The following is a 19,883-nucleotide window of genomic DNA, read 5'->3' on the forward strand; positions in this document are numbered from 1 at the left end:
GTTATGGAAGTCTAGCCCGATTCTCATCCTGCCGCATAGATTTTCCAGAAGGGGCAAATGCCATTATTGCCCTGGGTGATTTCCCTGCCGCCCTAGTTGGGTGTAGAGGACAATTTGGCTTTCCATCAGGCTGAGATCATCTTAATCAGCAAAGATGTAAACAGAAGTCTCTACATCAGATGCTGACTTTGCCCAGTTGACCATCAGCTCTAAAGACTTCTGACATCTCAGTGTCAATTCCTTGTGTTCCTGGTGTTGGTCCAATACCAGAACTAAGTCTGATCAATGAGCGTCTAATGCTGGATGAGGATGTGCAAGATTCAAATCAAAACACCATCTCCCTGGCCAAATGAATTACAGAGAATATTGAATGTTCCTTGCATTTTTCCTACTATACGCTATCTAGCCTCGAACTCGAAATTTACTCCCTGGAAGAGGCAGAGCTGAATTTCAGGCCTCTTTGCATTGGGAAGAATTAAATTGGGACGTGGTCAGTGGGATACCCTTCCAATGACTAGCATATTGTGAGATACCCTATTCACGTATACATATGTACGTCGAGTTAATCTCCTACGATTAAGGTTTTTTTTAAACTTGTAAATGGCTCGTAGATTTTTATTGTAGCTATAAATGATGGAATGATCAAAGATGCCTATTCCTAGAATGCTTAAGGTTCAATGCATCAGGATACAATTTGTTTGCTGCAGGTGCAGGATATGTAGTCCTTGTGTGTCGACTTATTTTTGCCAATGGGACCAAGATAGCAATAGGAAGCAGGGCAATCGGGACAAGATAAAAGCAAAATACTGAGGATGCTGGAAGTCTAGAACAAAAACAAAAATACCTGGAAAAACTCAGTAGATCTGACAGCATCTGCGGAGAGGGATACAGTTGACGTTTCGAGTCCGTATGACCCTTCATCAGAATTAAGACATATAGAAATGAGATGAAATATAAGCTGGTAGAAAGGGGTGGGACAGGAGAGCTTGATAGGGGGCCAGTGATAGTTGGAGACCAAGAAGAGACTGCCAAAGATGTCATAGACAAAAGGACAAAGGGGTGTTGACGGTGGTGATATTATCTAAAAGATGTGCTAATGGGGACATTAAGGGAAGCAAGCTAGTGGCAGATGGCCCCAGTGGGGGTGGGGTGGGGGGGGAAGGGGTCGAAATGGACTAAAAGGTGGAGATGAAACAATAGATCGAAATAAATTTAAAAACAGGCGGGAAAAGAACAAAATAGTTGTAAAAAAAAATTATAAATTATTGGAAAAAGGGGGATCGGAAAGGGGGTGGGGATGGAGGAGAGAGTTCATGATCTGAAATTGTTGAACTCAATATTAAGTCCGGAAGACTGTAAAGTGCCGAGTCGGAAGATGAGGTGCTGTTCCTCCCGTTTGCGTTGAGTTTCACTGGAACATTGCAGCAGGCCAAGGACGGACATGTGGGCATGAGAGCAGGGTGGTGTGTTGAAATGGCAAGCGACAGGGAGGTCTGGGTCATGTTTGCGGACAGACTGAAGGTGTTCCGCAAAGCGGTCACCCAGTCTGCGTTTGGTCTCTCCAATGTAGAGGAGACCGCATTGGGAGCAGCGAATGCAGTAGACTAAATTGAGGGAAGTGCAAGTGAAATGCTGCTTCACTTGAAAGGAGTGTTTGGGCCCTTGGACGGTGAGGAGGGGGTAAGTAAAGGGGCAAGTGTTGCACCTTCTGCGGTTGCATGGGAAGGTGCCGTGGGAGGGGGTTGAGGTGTAGGGGGTGATGGAGGAATGGACCAGGTGTCCCGGAGGGAACGATCCCTGTGGAAAGCTGCCGGGGGGACGGAGAAGGGAAGATGTGTTTGGTAGCGGCATCATGCTGGAGTTGGCGGAAATGGCGGAGGATGATCCTTTGAATGCGGAGGCTGGTGGGGTGATAAGTGAGGACAAGGGGGACCCTATCATGGTTCTGGGAGGGAGAGGAAAGTGTGAGGGCGGATGCACGGGAGATGAGCCGGACACATGACAAGATGATTAGTCACATGCTGAGATGGTAATCAAGTTGCAACCTGGTATTTTGTAGGAACTACCACATTTCTGGGGATCTTGTTCACAATAACTGTTATCAAGAAATAATGACTCAGCAAGCACACAGTGCATGTCTAGAGGCCTATAAAGATCTTCAGCTTTCCTCCACAATTTGTGGAGACAATCAAAATTTAAAGGGTCAACAAACATCTCGACCCAGAAGAAGAACAAAAGTGATTGTGTTTATTTCTCTGTATGTCTACCACTCAGAAACATTTCGAAATTTGTCAAAGACTTGCTAGGACACAACAAAAATTTTATATTGCAACCATATTTGGTATTACTTTCAAATATTCTTCCAATATGAATCATTTTCGAAGGTCATAGACAGTTGAAAACGAGATGATGGCATAAACACCTATGAAAAGTCTTAGTTGTGAGAAAAGTTCAAATGTGATGTAGATGCCAAAGCCAGAAGTTGCCTCAAAAGGATGCCAACAGGAGTTACTAACCAGAGACTAATCAGAAACTGTTCAGTCAAAGTAGGACTTGTGGTCAAAGAAGCGGGCAAAAACATTCAATAGAATTATATTGACACTAAAAAAAAAATCAAGAGTCCATCACTAAAACTGTAAATTAGTTAACTACACTATTTTAGGGGAATGGGTGGGGCCTTTTTTCCTAGGTCTTTTAAGAAGTCAAGACTACTGCAAGAAATAAAAAGCAAGATTTTAATGCCGCATAAGAAACTGAGGAAGAGTGCCTGCACAAAATATACTAAAGGCAAACATTCCCTTAAGTCATTTGGACACTGCATATACCTAGGCCATACGGATTTCCACCTTCTCAAGGGAAATTAGGAATGGGCAATAAATACTGGCCTTGCCAGTGACACCCACAGACCATGAACGAAAAGAAACCTGCCCCATAAATGTAGGAAAATTCCACATGGAGGATAAATAAACAAATAAAGAATCATATTTCAATCACTGCTCTTCCATGTGCCTTATTTGGCAAGCACTACAAAGCCATTGCAAAGTACAGGATTGAATGATGGAAATAGCACTGCACTTACGCTGTATAGCTCTTAGTCGTGGGATGATGGTGGGGCTGCTTGGTGGACTATAGCTGCTGCCATTCAAGCTTTTCCGCTTGTCGAGAGTTGGAGAGGCTTGAACGGTGATCTTGTGCTGAAAATCTATAAATTTAAAATAAGTGAAACGTCACAACGCACATAACTATGATGGACCATGTTCAATAAGTCCAATTCACAATATTACAAAGATGAAATGACTAAGGACTTGGAGCAACATTTGATAACAGGATCAATCAACATAGGTGATGCTTGACCAATTTTCTAAAATCCTTCAGAGAATTAACAGATAGCTAAGGAAATGCCGTGGATGTGGTTAATGACGCTATTAAGCTTAATTTCTAAAGGAATAGAAGTGAAAAGTAGGGAGGTTATGCTAAACCTGTATCAAACATTGGTTAAACCACACTTAGAGTACTGTGTGCAGTTCTAGCTGCCATATTATAAAAGGATAGAGGGGCACTGAAGAGGTTGCAGAGAAATTTACAAGGACAACACCAGAAATAAGTAGGTATGCATATTAGCAAATGAGTAAGAGGCTGGGTCCCTTTTCCCTTGAAAAAGGGCAGCTGAGGAGTGACCCTAATAGAGGTCTTTAAAATGATGTAAGGTTTTGATAGAGTGGATAAAAAGTGAATGTTTCATCTTGTGGGGAAGATCATAATTAGAGACCATCAATGAGACCACCAAGAAATCCAATAGGGAGTTCAGAAGAAAATTCTTTACCCAAAGAGTGGTGAGAATGTGGAATTCGCTACCACAAGAAGTGGTTGAGGCAAACAGTATAGACGCGTTTAAGGAGATTAGACAAGCACATAACAGAGAAGGGAATAGAGTGCTACAAGGTAGAATTGGATGAGGAAAGACAGGAGGAGGCTCAAGTGGAGCTTAAACACCAGCATGGACTGGTTGGGCCGAAGGGCCAATGTGCTGTATATCCTATGCAAGATCCTTACTTAAGAGACTTAAGATGAGGAAAACGAACATTGCTGCCAGAACAGATGGTTAGAAGACCAAAAACATAGGAAAGGCTGAAAGGATTGGAAAGGTGCAAGTAATGCTCCACTGGAGTCTGGACATTATTCCCGCAGAAGGCGAGAGTGTGATAGCAGGCTATTTGATTGCTGAGGTATCACAGAACTTCACCCAGCATCCTAGCAATCAAACTTTCCAGAAGGGATCTCTGGATAGCAATCAAGATTGAACACTGATTCATTCCACCCAGAGAGAGATTCAACTCTGCATAGACCAGAAATCGGATCTCAAATTGCTACATGGCTTTTTTATTTAACTATGTTTCTTAATATATACTTGCATCAGTCTGAAATTTCAATCTAGCATGGCTTGCGCATTCCCTGTGTGCACACCCAGATATCTTAGTTTCTAACTCCATACCTGAAGGCAAACTGATTCGATTTCCATCTTTTAGCTTTAGCCGGTTTTTCCTGAACTTGCCTTTTCTTTTCTTCACTTTTGGTTTCTCTTGATTCAGCTGGAAGATGAGAATGTTCAGCTCACGCTCCAGCACATCAATCTCCCGTTCTGCCAGCTGCTGCTCCCGTCTTTTCAGCAGCTCCTCGTGGGACTTCTGCTGCAGCTCTGCTCTCGTCAGCTCCTCCTCTCGTGATCGCAACTCCTAGGAAGCACAAGAGGACAAAGCTAAAGGGACAACTGCCAGGTCTGGGATTGGTTGCAACCAGATCACAACAAAATGCATGGTCAGTAAGAATGATGGTTAAAATTCTCATTTTACTCTCAATTTTTAATCTTTGCATTTTTAATTTGCACGAGGTAAAACAGCTCAAGTGTCATTATTTTCAGCTCTGTTTCTATTTCATAAATCCATGCAAATTAGATAACCTCTAACTTAAATCAACATCCCAAGTTGCTTCACATCATAAAAGAGATACCCAGCCAAAGGAGATATTAGGAAGAGCGATTATAAGTTTGGTTACAGGTGGTTTTTATGGAGGGGAGAAGATAGAGAAGTGGGAGGTATTTGGAAGGGCATTACAGAGTGTGGGGGGCTTAGGTAGCTGAAGGCACTGTCGCCAACATGGGGTGATAGTTGGTGGGGGCAGGAGGGTGGTAATGTGAGCAGGTCAGAGTCAGAGGAGCAAGATTTTATGAGTAGGTGCTAAAAGCACTAGAAGAAGTTTCAGATATAGAGGTTAAACCATAAAGAGATTGATATGAGGATGTGAATTTTAAATTTGAGACATCGCCAGAGCACGGGGAGGACAGAACCCAAAACTCTCAGATGTGACAATAGCCCAAGTGTTTGCAACATCTATAACAGTTGTCTCACTGGACTTATTTACAATTTTATTTGTACCAACATATTTCTTCCACAATACTCCCAATTCATTTCTCCAAATCTGTCCCATCAATGACAAGACCTGTGGTCACCTAACCTAGCATTATACAGCTTGAAATGCTCCCTCCAGACAATACAACTTTGAAATATAAAATAACTAAGATGAGAGTGAAGCAAATGGTTATAGATCTGCCATTGGTGGCTTTAATAGTATCAAGCGATCTATATACTAAATCTAGCAGCAAGTGTTACACATGTTAAGGAGAACTGAGTGAAGACTTTACTCCTTTACAATGACACTTTAATCAAATCACAGTGACTTTAGATTTTTCCAACATCTCTGTCATTATGAACTTAGAATCAGTCAATCGCCAAGTGTTGACCTCATTAAAATTAAATCCATACTTGGAGAGTTATCCAAGAGAATCTAGAATAAATTTCATACAGTATATCATGTGGATGACAGTCATTTCAGACATCAGCAATGACTTGAGTGACAATGATACAGTATGGACTGCAAAAACAGTGTCATATTTATATGGCATTAAGTCAAATTATACCATCTTACATCTTTTTACACCAGGAACTACTCTGCAGTGAAGGGACTGTGGGACATTTTGAGCTGCAGAATCCTGCCACATTTGTCTTTGTGACATGGCGGGACTTCATGCTAAATCCTCTCTTGATCCCCATCCCGAAATTACAACCTGGGTTTCAAAGACAGGCCACAAATAAGGGATGACAGGAATTTTGTAAATACTGTGTTTCTTTTTAAATTGGGAGTTGTCAGCCATCACCTTCAAAATAAGATGAACAGGATCCTAAGCATCAGTGTTTTTAGGATATAGGCCCTCAAAATGTTATGTTATTCTTCAAGCTATTAGAGGACACCCTTTTAACATTACAGGTTATGTCCTAGCAACAGTTTTCAGATTATACACTAAACAGATTCACTATAACCAGATATAACCTATATAACCAGGGAGGCGATGGTGTAGTGGTAGTGTCACTGGACTAGTAATCCAGGGACCCGGATTCTGGGGACCCGGGTTCGAATCCCACCAAGGCAGATGGTGGAATTTGAATTCAATAAAAATCTGGAATTAAAAGTGATGACCATGAAGCCATTGTTGTAAAATCCCATCTGGTTCACTGATGGCCTACAGAGCAATGTGGTTGACTCTTAAATGCCCTCTGAACAAGATTTGTTCCTGCTTTTAAATGATCAGAGAGTAATTACTGAATCTAGACAAATTGTTCCATCACATCGCAACTATAAACAGCAAAGGAAAATTAAGCTCCTGAAACAAACATTGGACAGAATACCAGGAAAGTCTCTTGCTCAATGCATCTCCTAATGTTCATAAAATCGACCTCAATGGAACAGGCTGAAAGTGCCTCAGACTCTCATCTGAAGAGCACCTCTGACGTTACAGTCAGTGTCTCTCAGCAGCTACTCTGGAAAGTCAATCAAAACTTCCAGCTCTGCCTTATGACTTGAGCTAAAAACATCTAAGGTAACACAATTTTAAAACTGTGCTAAGTACATTCAAAGCAGTAAAAAAAAAGATTTACTTTTTCCTTTGTCCTCAGCTCATTAAACATTTGTTGTATTTCCATTTTCCAATCATCTTGCATTGAGTGAAAGGATTCTTGGGGTAAATCAGTTATGACCGTTGCTTCGATAGCAGTGAGTTGCTCCAAAATGTTAGCGAAATTTGGACGGACGTGAGGATCCTGGTCCCAGCATTCTGAAAGTTTCAACAGGATTATTAAAACAAAAACTTTAATTTACTGTTTTCTTCCATCTAATTTTCTCCCCTTTTCCACTGAAAGCATCAACTGTTCCGAGAGTTAGGCTCCACAGCCAATGGCGACCCTCCAGAACTTTTCCTATGCGGTCACTTCATTTCTGAGGCTAGGCAGTGCTCATTATCAAGCTATTAAACCTGGAAGGCATCACAAAATGGCCTATTATCTCCCAAGAAGTCACTGGAAAACAATCTTTTCCTTTTCTCTTTAGTCCAAAAATATACTTTATTTATAAAATTTGTTAAAGTGCATTATAGTACAATCCAACTATTGCAGTTCATAGAACAATGCGGATCAATTAAATGTAGAATGTGGCACTCTCGGGTGCCTCATTCCACTTATGGTGCAGATTCCATCAATGTACATTACATTAAACATTGCCTGATACATACAACCCAAGGGGTTTTACACTGGTGCAGCTCCTTGGTGTACAATGGCACGGCCTTTCCTCATTGAGTCTTTGTGGCAGCTGCACCAAACTAATGCGTCATTCAGCACTTAGTCCTGGATTTTGGAATGGGCCAGCCTACAACAGTCAGGGCCAGCTCCTTCCACTAGAAGACCAGTGCTGAGGTCTACTGTAGCTTTCTTGCTGCTGTCTAAATATGAAGAACTGCTGCAGCACAGACCATGTCTCAAACATGGTTCCTTTTGTCCCGCATGACTTGGTGCTAATTTTTTAACTTAGCAGTTGTCCAAGAGAATTTTGAGTTGTTGAGTTTCACAGAATGAGCAAAGAAAAAAAAAATGTTCACAAACAAATCTAAAGGCAGAAAATGTTCTCTTCAAATGGAAATTCTGTTGCAATCTTTTGCACATTAAAAGATTGACAACTATGGCTTTTACGCACTGAAAACTAGCTTAAACCTGGATTTTTTTCCCATATTGCCGTAATGCAGATCCTTCTCGGAGAAGGACAAAATTCACTCCCTGGTCTGTGTTAGGTAGCTGATCACAGGTAGGCAATACATTTGAACACTGTAATCGTGGGTTAGTGTGTACAGGGACAAAAATAGCAAATCTCCACTCCCTTTTTAGCCACACCTTCCACGAGTGTCAATGTGCTATATCAGAAGAGAACAATATGTGCTTGTCTGGGATTCCCCCACTTCCATACTTTATGCCAAGAATAATGGCCTCTTGATCAAGGAACTGATGTTTTGCCATCCGTAAAACTGTATGCCAGCAAGAAGTCAATGTGTACAGTCTGTGCCGATCTGGAGCTGCATTACCCCCATGCACTATTTGATCAAGCAAGGAAGATGGCAGAATTTAAAGAAAAACGAACAGGAGTTGCTGAAAAAGCTCACGTATTTTGATCCATATGTCGTGCAACAGTACTTCAGAACCAGAATTACAAATGCCTGCACATCTTTTAATTCGGCTGCAAAGTGATTAACTGAGCAGAGCAGGGTAACCAAGTTAAACAATGAATTTTTAAAAAAATTTAAGAGACTAAGTTGAAGTGCCAAGGCCCACAGTGCAGGCATCACCAAGACAAAGAGAAAACAAGGAAAATCAGTTAGTATTAATACATGAGCACCAGACAAAAGAAGTGACATCCTTATAGGAATTAGCAATGCCAATAAAGTAACTGCCCCTGAGATCTATGATATTTACCTCTCACTCCCATTACACACAGGTTACCATACTTTACTATATCCATTTGCCCATTATATGAAGTACTGATCCAATTCTTGGCAAAATTAATTCTACACTTGCCCAGGTTAAGCTGCAGTTTCAACCTATTATCTTTCAGCTGCGCTCGTGTCTTGAATTTCTTGGACCAGCCATAGAGCTATGTCTACTGCCCAAGTGCAATAAAGCTGATTAAACATGGAATAAAAGCAGACGGAATTTGAAATGGAAAGACCCATACGTAATGGGTCTTACATAATGGAAAGAACATTACCATGTGATTAATATTTTTTCCCTTTACAAGTTAACAACAAAGAAATGTCATAGGAACATAGGACTTAGGAGCAGGATAGGCCATTCAAGGCCTTTGAGTCTGCTCTGCCATTCAATAAGATCATGGCTGATCTGATCTGTCCCAACTCCACTTTGCTGTCTGCCCCCATAACCCGCGACTCCCTTGTCTATCAAAAATCTGTCTAACTCCGCTTTGAGTGGATTCAGTGACCCAGCCTCCACGGTTTTCGAGGGAAGTGGAAACATCCTCCCAGAATCTACCCTATCAAGTCCTGTCAAGAATAAATGGGGTAAACTACTGCCACCTCTCATACAAAAAGGATTCTCCTGTTAAGGAACTTAGAGCATGAAAATGACATTACTGACTTGTTACTTTAAAATCTAACTTCTGACATTTAATAAGTTGACTTAAGCTGATAGCAGAGTAGATTGGTTTATTTAGGACCAATGCTGAGTTATACAATACCAGGGAGACCACAACTAGCCCAGCCCTTCAGGGAAGGTGAATCTATTGAGCTCTGTTCCTTCTCACCTTCTGCACCAAGCCAACACTGGATCAATCAACTTTGTATGTGAATGCAATACAGCTTCAAGTACATCAGCTACAAGTATTTCACATAATGTGAACGTGAATTCAGCAGGTAAAATATCCAGTATGGAGAGAAACTATACAGCAGGGTTTCGCTCATGCAAAGTTACTGACCTCAAATAATTCACAGAGTGAAACATTAGCCAAAAACAAAGTGTATCCCTTCAAAAGGCTCACTTCACAAGATCCCTTACTTACCTTCCATTAGTTTGGTGAATGGTTCAGGACATGTAGAGGGAATAGGAAGGGTTAATTTGTTGACAGCTACTCCATAAGCTACTGCAAGGCCATCAATCCCACGATAAGGGACTTCTCCAGTCAGTAACTCCCACAGCAATACGCCATAGCTGCAACCAAAAGAGGTGACACCAAACTTATTAAACATTGACAGTAGGAACATGGGAGCAGGAGGAGGCCATTCAGCCCCATAAGCCTGTTCTGGCATTCCATCAGATCATGGCTAGCCTGTACCTCAACTTTATTTACCCACCTTTGCTCTGTATTTCTCAACACCCTTAGCTAACAAAAAAAATCTACCAATCTTCGTCATGATAAAAAGCCTTTTGGGAGAAGAAAACTCTGGATTTCCACAGCCTTTTGTGTGAAAAGTGCTTCCAGAACAGCTGAGCTCTAATTTTAAAACACAAATCCCCTTGCTCAGGATTTCCCCAGAAGAATGTCTTTCTTCATCTACCTTGGCAAATACTTTTAAAATTTTATATTCCCTGATTAGATCACCCCTCAACCTTTTAAACTTCAGAACATAAAGAACATTTACATAGCCCGTCCTTATAATTCAACCCTTTCAACACTCTGGCAAATCGGTGCTGAACCCCTTTCAAGGCCAATATATCTTGTCCATGCGGAATGCAAAATTGAACACAGTATTCCAGATGGGCTCTGACCAAGGTTCTTTCCAAATGAAGCATCACGAGCTTAAGCCAATGTTCCATCAACCTTTTTGATGATCTTTGGTACCTGAGCACCAGCTTTCAGTGTATGCAACTGGGCATCTAAAACTCCCTGTTCCACCACAGCTCCTGGTCTCTCACCATTAAGAAAAATAGTCCGATTTGTGTCTCATATCCAAAGTGGAAGGCCTCACACCTCTTCACGTTGAATCTAGTTGCCACAGTTTTCCCACTTGATTAGTTTATGTCCCTTTGTAGCATCATGCTCCCATCTACACATCTTACTGTGCCTCCAGTAGGCTACAGTTAATCCCTTTGATGGGATAAATTACTCTCAAATGGATATAATTCAATTATCCACTTAAATTGATCTCATCTGCAGCTTCAGATTCTACACAACAATTTGACTTGGTTCTCCTAGGTAGGGAAGAAATTTATTTCCATCACTGATTCTGAGGAAATAAATTCCTATTGCTCACATTGTCAGAAATCAAAACTTTCTCTGCCTTCTAGGCTTTTACTGCAAGTCAGCACCAAATCACACAACAGGTAGCAAATAGGTTTAGACACTCACAGGATCTGTCACAGGCTATTACACTGTGCCAAATCACTTGTCAAATGATGGCTACCGAGTGAATCCACCTGGAAATGTCAAGAGGATAAGAACGGCAATAGCCTGGCAAATCATTCCCCACTACTTATCAAACCTATATTGAGCATATTGTACTACCCATTCGACACTCCATAGGAGTCAATTACACTTACAATATATGAAGTACATCAGTTACTTTGGGCATACCCATGCCATGGAACCATTCTTTGAATAGATTTTGAATAGAGAGGGGGCGCGCATGCAAGCAAGTGCGAGAGCTGGAAAGAAAAAGCGAGAATGAAAGATCAAGAAAGGGAAAAAAAGAGCAAGAGAGGAAAGAGAGAAAGTAAAAAATGGGGGAATGGAAAAGAGAAACAGTCATGCTTCAATATATTCGCGGCTGAGTTAGACAGATCTTTGATCGACAAGGGAGCCAAGGATATGGGAGAAGGCAGGAAATTGGAGTTGAGGCCACAATCAAATCAGCCATGGTCTTACTGAATGACAGTGCGGGCTCGATGGGCCAAATGGCCTACTGCTGTTCCTATTTCTTCTGATTTTTTATTAATTTTATTTTTTATGATCTTATGATCTATCAAAGCTGCGTGCTGGGTTAAAATTAAGCTATTCTTGTGAACACAGAATTAAAGTACTTTGCAATGGCAGCATCTTCCAAACCCATGACCTCTGCCACCCAGGGATGGGCAATAAAATGCTGGCCTTGCCAGTGTCACTCACATCCCATGAATAAATTTTTTTAAAATTCAAAGTTTAGTGTTAGTCAGTACGAGGGCATATCTACCTCCAGACATCACTGCCTTTGGAAAACATAGATGATTTGATAACCTCAGGTGCCATCCAAGCATAGGTTCCTGCAGCACTCATCTTGGTCGTTTTGTGCCACTCCCTGGCCAAGCCAAAGTCCGTGATTTTCAGTGTCTTGTTAGCTATATCATCATTTTCAATCTTCTCAAGTAACAAAACTGGGAAGGCAAAAATATGAAGAGGATTGTAAGCATCACCTTGTAAATATTTAACCTCACTGCTTCCTGCTCAGAAGTTGAACTCCAAAGCCTGCCTGCACACTATTCAAGGTAGCACACTGATTTGTGTAGTCTTAAACTAAGCATAGAATACATTTTATGGTCAATATTACCAGTAATGGAACAGTTTTTAAGCACACGAGTATCCCTGCAAAAGCCATAATCCCTATCACAACTTCCAGGTCTGTAAACAACTGGCCAGGCTGTTAGGTGTAATTAACTTAATGGATTTTCAGGATGGCGACAAATCCTTTAAATATGGCCCATATTTACTTTGAGGAGGAACAGCAGAAAAGGAGAAGGGCTTGGTTCTATGGTTTTCCCCAAGGTGATCGACGCGTGGGTCAGGTACAACCTTCTGGGTACCTCGCCTAAATGCTTATCTGGGTCTAGACAATGAATGTCAACACTGTAATCATGGGCGACATCAAAGCTGAACCCAATCTTGCCCTCATCTGTTGGCCACACATCAATACCTTCAGATTTCCAGCATCCGCAGAATTTTGCTTTTTATCAATACCTTCCAGCTGGTCTCAATAGAAAGCAACCTGGAGCAGGAATCCTTTCTGATGCTTGCCCTCCCTGACCTAGGCCAGAGTGGCCAATTGTACACAGGTGCTGAAAAAGAATTTCACAACTTTGGTGAATCCTGAGAGAGCCAAAGGAAATAACTGCACTGAATGCAGATCTCAGAAGCTTATGTAGCCTAAGGAAAATGGTTTAATTCTCAATGTATAATCCCATCGCAGCACTCACCAGAGTTACAATACCAATGTGTTTAACAACAGGATACTCATTTGAACATCAGGTAATATTTTACAGTAAGCAAGAACCAGTTGTAAATCTGGTCTGTGCTGTAAAAGATGTTCATATAGAAATGAAGTTTAACCTCAAGTTGAACAGAGGGGACCAAGACAGAACTGTCAGTGTGAATTCTTAAAGACATTACAGCCTTTGGTACAGGCATAACTACCCCAAAGAAATCTACCTGAACCCACAAGCAGTGTAAAGATATACAGATTTAATTTAAAAATTGCACATAAATATTTGAAAATTTAATGTAAAGGAAAACACTCTTAAAAGTGAATTTCTATCAGCACTTGGGCTTGCTAAACACTTGAACTTGAACCACTGGAACAAGATAGCAACAGCCAAGTTCCTTTTAATTCACCAGAAATGCCACAATCACAACAACTGAAATAAAATTCCCCATGGTTTTACAGGAGGATTAATAATTTGTACAGAGGTGCCAAAAGACATTCACAGAATTGGCAGCTTAAAAATATGTTCAAGGGTAAAGTGCACCATTCAGCACACCCGATAACAGTACAATGTCAACATCAGAACCAAACAATTTAATCTTCCATTTTTAATCAATCTTCCCATATCAACTCTGCTTAGCTCTCATTTATCGACATTTAAACTGCAAACAACGTCTGTATTGTAACTCTTATCTTGGGAGTCAACACCATTAAGGTGAGTTTCGAATTCCAACCCAGCAGGTTGTTGAATCTCAAAATATTTAGTTAACAGTTAGAAACTAATGACAGTTGATCACAAGAGAATGATAGCTGATCACTGATAAGTTTCTGGAGCATTCCCTAAAATCATGTGTCACCACTTACCACTTTTCTTAGGGATAAAAAAAAGGAAATACTTCATTTTGCTCTGGGTTTTGGGAGAATGATGCTAATCCAGCACCTACAATCAATCTTCTGTAAGGTTCATTAGGCTGATTTTGGAAACAGGGACCCAGTCTTCTATGCAAAAAGGTTTCTTTTTTGGCAAAATCAGACTTCTCCAACTGGCCTGTTAGACATTGGAGGCACAAGTCAGGATAGAGGAATTTCTCTATTTTAAAGAAAACCGATTACCTTGAGGAAAAAATAGTGGTGCAAGGCCCAAGACACTGGGCTAGCCCAGTGCATCACTCAGGTCACGCTGTCATACAATTTGATCTCTAAACTCATATATGAGGAATGCGGATTAGGCAAGGTAACCGAAGGGCTGCTGCTTTTCTTCCTCTCTTCTGCTTTCAAGGAGTTGAGTCATTCTTGAATGACTAGAGTCAAAGTTCCCAAAAAATTAACTAACAGAAGGTGAGCAAGAAAAAAAACACTTTCTTCCTTTAATAATCATCTCTTCCCTCCCTCTTTTCTGAATCAGATAACTGATTAGGGCCTCAGCAACAGTTCCTGGGGACTCAGCTCAATATTTCCTTCACCTTGGCACCTCTCTATAAAACCCCTTTGCTCAATCTCATATGCATGCCCTAGTTCAATTGCTTCCACTTTCAGTTTCAACAAGAGTGAGAGTAAAGGAAAGCAAATTGGCTTCAAATGAATGGAAGATCACTTTTCAAGTCAACATGGTTCAGTGTTAGAAGATTGTGCTCTCGAGTTCAAGATGTCAGCACATTAACTCACAACAACACATCAGTACACTACTTAAGGAGTGCTGCATTGTCACAGATGCCATCTTTCAGATGAATTATTAAACCAAGATCCTGTTTGCTTGTTGTTAAAGGCTCCATGGCATTTTTCGAAAAGGAGTTTTTCCCCAGTGCACTGACCAACATTCCTCCCTTATGCAACAGCAGAAAAATAGATCAATTATCTGGTCATGTATCTCAATACCATTTATTGGAGTTGTGTGTATACAAATTCGCTGCCAGTCTGCCTACTACAATGAGTTTGCACGACAAAACAATTTATTGGACGTGGATAGTTTGGGATACCCTAGGGACTTGAAAGGTGCTTTATAAATGCAAGGTTTTCTTTATCTAGATTGTACTTTGCACTTGAGGCCTTTATTCTATATAATCAATATCAAAACAGTTTAGCTAATCTTTCATTTAATTTGTTGTTCACTGTATATTACCTTGCACAAACTGACAGCTGTGTTTATCTATTAATTCAGTGCCAAGTTCCTTGGGAGGGGGAGGTAAGAAGTCATTTTATCAATGAAATTTCTGACATTAGTGTGCTTAAAATGCAGAATTGTACAAGCATCTGCAATACTGCCTTTTGCTGACTGGGGGCAGTGTAGCCACACTTTTTGGTTTCAGTTCAACTGAAAACATATGCAATAAAAGTGTTCCTTCCCAAGGACAGAGAACAACAAGGGGTTAGGCACTGGCAAGAACATCTGTGCTCAGAAGCAGAACGAGAAACTGTTAGAAATATACATTTGGTAAAAAACAGAGAACTTGGGTTACACCATTTCAGGAGGATTCTTGGTCAGAACAACATTACAAATGCAGAAGGCCTTACTATATTTCCAGATTTCTGCATCAGGTTCTCAGTTTTTCATGGTCTGTATTCTGTACTCTGTTGTATCTTTTTTTTCCTCAGATGCTGAGAATATCTTTCCAACAAAAATGTAATTTGGCCCACAATACAGCTACATTTACTTGGATTACGGGTGGCTGCAGTGAAACTATTCCTAATTATTTAATATCCTTAGATAATTAAATGGTTTCTCACTAATACTACGAGATTATAGCCTGCAAAAGAGGGGGAAAAACATAAGCATACATCTCTCACTCATTCCAGATGTGCAAACTACCTCCCAGATCAATGACACTAGTGCCTCATGCCATAAGGTTCTTAGCTCAGTTTCTATACAAACACAAACTGACTCTGCATTTAGATTAAGGAGTCATCAAGACTGGGTGGTCCAGTTTGTTTAGATACTGACCTTTCCACCCTCTCAGTTTAAATTCAGTCCAGATTAATGGAAAGAAAGTTCCGATTGCATGGACTGCACATCGTAACCGACCCGGGAGCATTCAAAGCCTCAGAAGGAATTTGATCTGATGGAATTTTTAAATTGAGGAAGACTTTTTTTTTAAAAATGAGCAGGATATTCTGTTAATTTCTGCTCCTTCCCTAGCACCTCACTAAAAATCAGCTTGCGAATATTTCAGATTAAACCCCGACCCAAGCTACTAAAAGCTGCTAACAATTAGTAATTTATCATCCATTCTCAAGAGATATGACAAATTCCATCAGTTCCTTTACATCAGTGCTACATTAGATTCCTGGGCATAAAAAAAAATTAGTCCAGAGTGGGCGAGCGGTCAAATATTTAGTCAGCTGCACATTCCATGAACCCTTTCATCTCATACGCTTAAAAGTTGTTCCTTATTGGGGATAAAGCCCAGCAAAAACCTTTTTAGCTAAATGTTGAATTGATCAGCACAGAAGGAAGGCATCCAGCTCATCATGTTGCTAGCTTTCTGAAGGTTTTACCCATTTAACCCCATTCTCCATAGCCCTTCCTCTTTTTTTTACCCACTCAACCGCTTCCTTTTTATAAATCCATCGTGGATTCTGCTTCCGCCACTGTTTCTGGTGGAGGATTCTATGTCCTAACAGCACTCTGTGATAAAAAAAAATTCTCCCCTGGGAAGAGTGTCCTGCAGTCAGTTCTTGTTGAAAATAGCAAGGGTAACATCACAAGGCAGTGCGAGAGAGCTGCAGAGAGATCAGAACCAGCGCGAGTGCAGGGAAGCTTCAAAAAGTGACGTTAGCACAAAGGCAAGAGCTGAATGGTGAGTAGTGGGTAAGTGTTTTTCTCCAGTTTAAAATAGATTAAGCTAAGGAAAGGTAAGGGCTCTTGTTTTTATTTAAAGTATATAAATAATTTAATGGGTTTTTTTTTTACTGCATTTAACTCAAAGGGCTTTTTTTTCAACTAGAGGCATGGCAAGGCAGCTCAGTCCCATGTTATGTACCGCCTGCAACATGTGGGAAGTCCAAGACGCTCCTTGCACTTTGATCGACCACGTGTGCAGGAAGTGCCACCAGCTGCAGCTACTTGAGCTCCGAGTTTCGGAGCTTGAGCGGCGGCTGGAGGCACTGAGGTGCATCCGCGAGGCTGAGAGTTTCGTGGATAGCATGTTTTTAGATGTGGTCACCCCATAGCTTACGGAAATGCAGACAGAGGGGGAATGGGTGACCAACAGTCAGAAGAAAGGTGTCAGGCAGGTAGTCAGGAAATCCCCAGGGTGCATCATACTCGAGAACCGTTTTTCTGTGTTGGAAAACGGTGAGAGTGACAGTTCCTTTGAGGAGTGTGGCCACGCTCATGGCACTGAGTGGCTCAGCTGCACAGCGGCGGGGGGAGGCGGAGGGTAGGAAAAAGAGGGGAAGAGCACTAGTGGTAGGAGACTCAATAGAAATGGGGAACAGACATGCGTTTCTGCGGCTGTAGACGTGACTCCAGGATGGTATGTTGCCTCCTTGGTGCCAGGGTCAAGGATGTCACTGAACAGCTGCAGGGCATTCTAAAGGGGGAGGGCAAACAGACAGAGATCATGGTACATAATGGTACCAAAGGCATTAAGTAGAAAGAGGGATGAGGTCCTGCAAGCAGAATTTAGGGAGCTAGGAAACAGATTATAAAACATGACCTCAAGGGTAGTAATCTCTGGATTACTTCCAGTGCCACATGCTAGTGAGTATAGAAATAGGAGGCAAGTCCAGATGAATGCGTGGCTGGAGAGATGGTGCAGGAGGGAGGGCTTTAGATTTCTGGGACATTGGGACCGTTTCTGGGGGCAGTGGGATCTGTACGGGTTGCATCTGAACCGGAATGGGACTAACATCCTTGCAGGGAGGTTTGCTAGTGCTGTTGGGGAGGGTTTAAACTAACTTGGCAGGGGGATGGGATCCTGAGAGGAGGTTCAGCAGGGGGAGATGCACAGCCAAATGAGAAGAGAGAGCAAGTGAGTCTGGAAGGCATAGAAATTATAGGCCAGTTAAGGCACAAGGGAGTTTGGCAAGGTTGGATGGTATTTATTTTAATGCAAGGGAGTCTGACGAATAAGGCAGATGAGTTGAGGGCACAAATTAACACATGGAAGTGTGATGCCATTGCTGTCACAGAGACATGGTTGAGAGAGGGGCAGGATTGGCAGCTCAATATTCCAGGATATTTGGTCTTCAGGCGAGACAGGGAAGGAGGTAAAAGAGAATGGGGTATCGCAATATTGATCAAGCAATCAATTACAGCAGTAAGGAGGGATGACATCTTAGACGGTTCCTCAAATAAAGCCATATGGGTAGAACTTAAAAACAAAAAAGGAGCAATCACATTGCTGGGAGTGTACTATAGGCCCCCAAACAGTCAAAGAAATAGAAGAGCAGATATGTAGGCAAATTTCTGAGAAGTGTAAAAATAATAGGGTTGTAATAATGGGGGATTTCAACTTCCCCAACGTTAACTGGGTTAGTCATAGTGTGATAGGTTTAGAGGGAGCGGAATTCTTAAAATGCATTCAGGAGAGCTTTTTAAGTCAGTACGTAGAAGGTCCTACAAGAGAGGGGGCGGTCCTGGACTTAATTTTAGGGAATGAATCCGGGCAAGTGGTAGAGGTATCAGTGGGGGAGCATTTTGCAGATAGTGATCATAACTCCATTAGATTCAAAGTTGTTATGGAAAAGGACAAGGATGGGCCAGAAATCAGAGTTCTAAACTGGGAGACGGCCGATTTTAATAAGATCAGATATGATTTGGCCAGAGTGGACTGGGAGCAGCTACTTTTAGGTAAATCTGCGGCAGAGCAGGGGGACTCATTTAAGAAGGAAATAGGGAGAGTACAGGGCCAACATATTCCAGTAAAGTCAAAGAGTGGGACCAACAAATCCAGGGAACCCTGGATGTCAAGGGATATACAGGATTGGATAAAGAGAAAAAGGGAGGTTTATGGCAGATACCGAGGGCTTGAAACAGTGGAAGCCTTAATGGAGTATAGAATATGTAGGGGAAAACTTAAAAAGGAAATTAGGGGAACAAAAAGGGGGCATGAAAAATCATTGGCAGGTAAAATAAAGGAAAATCCAAAGTTATTTTACAAGTACATTAAGAGTAAGAGGATAACTAGGGAAAGAGTAGGGCCCATTAAGGACCATAGTGGTAATTTGTGTGTGGAGCCAGAAGACATAGGTAGGGTTCTAAATTAATACTGTGTGATCACAAGTGACAGGGACGACACGGGTATGGAAATCAGGCAGAAGGTCTGTGATATAATTAAAGAAATTAGCATAGAAAGGGAGGAGGTTCTAAGTGGTGTGGCAGGCTTAAAAGTAGATAAATCTCCAGGCCCAGATGAAATGTATCTCAGGCTGTTGAGTGAGGCAAGAGAGGAGTTAGCAGGGGCGCTGGCAATAATTTTCAATACGTCTCTGGCCACAGGAGAGGTGCCAGAGGACTGGAGGACAGCCAATATGGTACAGTTATTCAAGGAGGGAGGAACAGATAAACCAGGGAACTACAGGCTAGTCAGTCTAACCTCAGAGGCGGAGAAACTATTGGAAGCAATTCTGAGGGACAGAATTAATCTACACTTGGAGAGGCAGGGATTAATCTCGGACAGTCAGCATGGGTTTGTTAAGGGGAGGTCATGTCTGACCAATTTGATTGAATTTTTCAAATAGGTGGCCAGGTGTGTAGATGAGGGCAATGCATTTGACGTACTCTACTTGAACTTCAGCAACACTTTTGATAAGGTCCCGCATGGGAGACTGATAACGAAGATAAGAGCCCATGGGATCCAAGGCAATTTGGCAAATTGGATCCAGAATT

At 41.6% G+C, this 19,883-nt stretch overlaps 1 protein-coding gene across 5 annotated transcripts in view; it reads right to left on the bottom strand.

Annotated features, from left to right (window-relative positions):
- The window catches only part of LOC144689934 (mitogen-activated protein kinase kinase kinase 21-like), an 89,773-nt gene that overhangs the window by 15,618 nt on the left and 54,272 nt on the right, over positions 1–19,883 (bottom strand). For all 5 annotated transcript variants that reach the window (XM_078557452.1, XM_078557454.1, XM_078557453.1 and 2 more), the window contains exons 2-6: positions 12,053–12,233; positions 9,946–10,094; positions 6,990–7,165; positions 4,493–4,733; positions 3,080–3,202 (exon numbers count right to left, since the gene is read on the bottom strand). In XM_078557452.1, coding sequence (XP_078413578.1) covers positions 3,080–3,202; positions 4,493–4,733; positions 6,990–7,165; positions 9,946–10,094; positions 12,053–12,233 — 870 coding nt within the window. The remainder of the gene's footprint in view (positions 1–3,079; positions 3,203–4,492; positions 4,734–6,989; positions 7,166–9,945; positions 10,095–12,052; positions 12,234–19,883) is intronic.

This window comes from Cetorhinus maximus, chromosome 14 (genome assembly GCF_964194155.1).
Source record: "Cetorhinus maximus chromosome 14, sCetMax3.hap1.1, whole genome shotgun sequence".
NCBI lineage: Eukaryota > Metazoa > Chordata > Chondrichthyes > Lamniformes > Cetorhinidae > Cetorhinus > Cetorhinus maximus.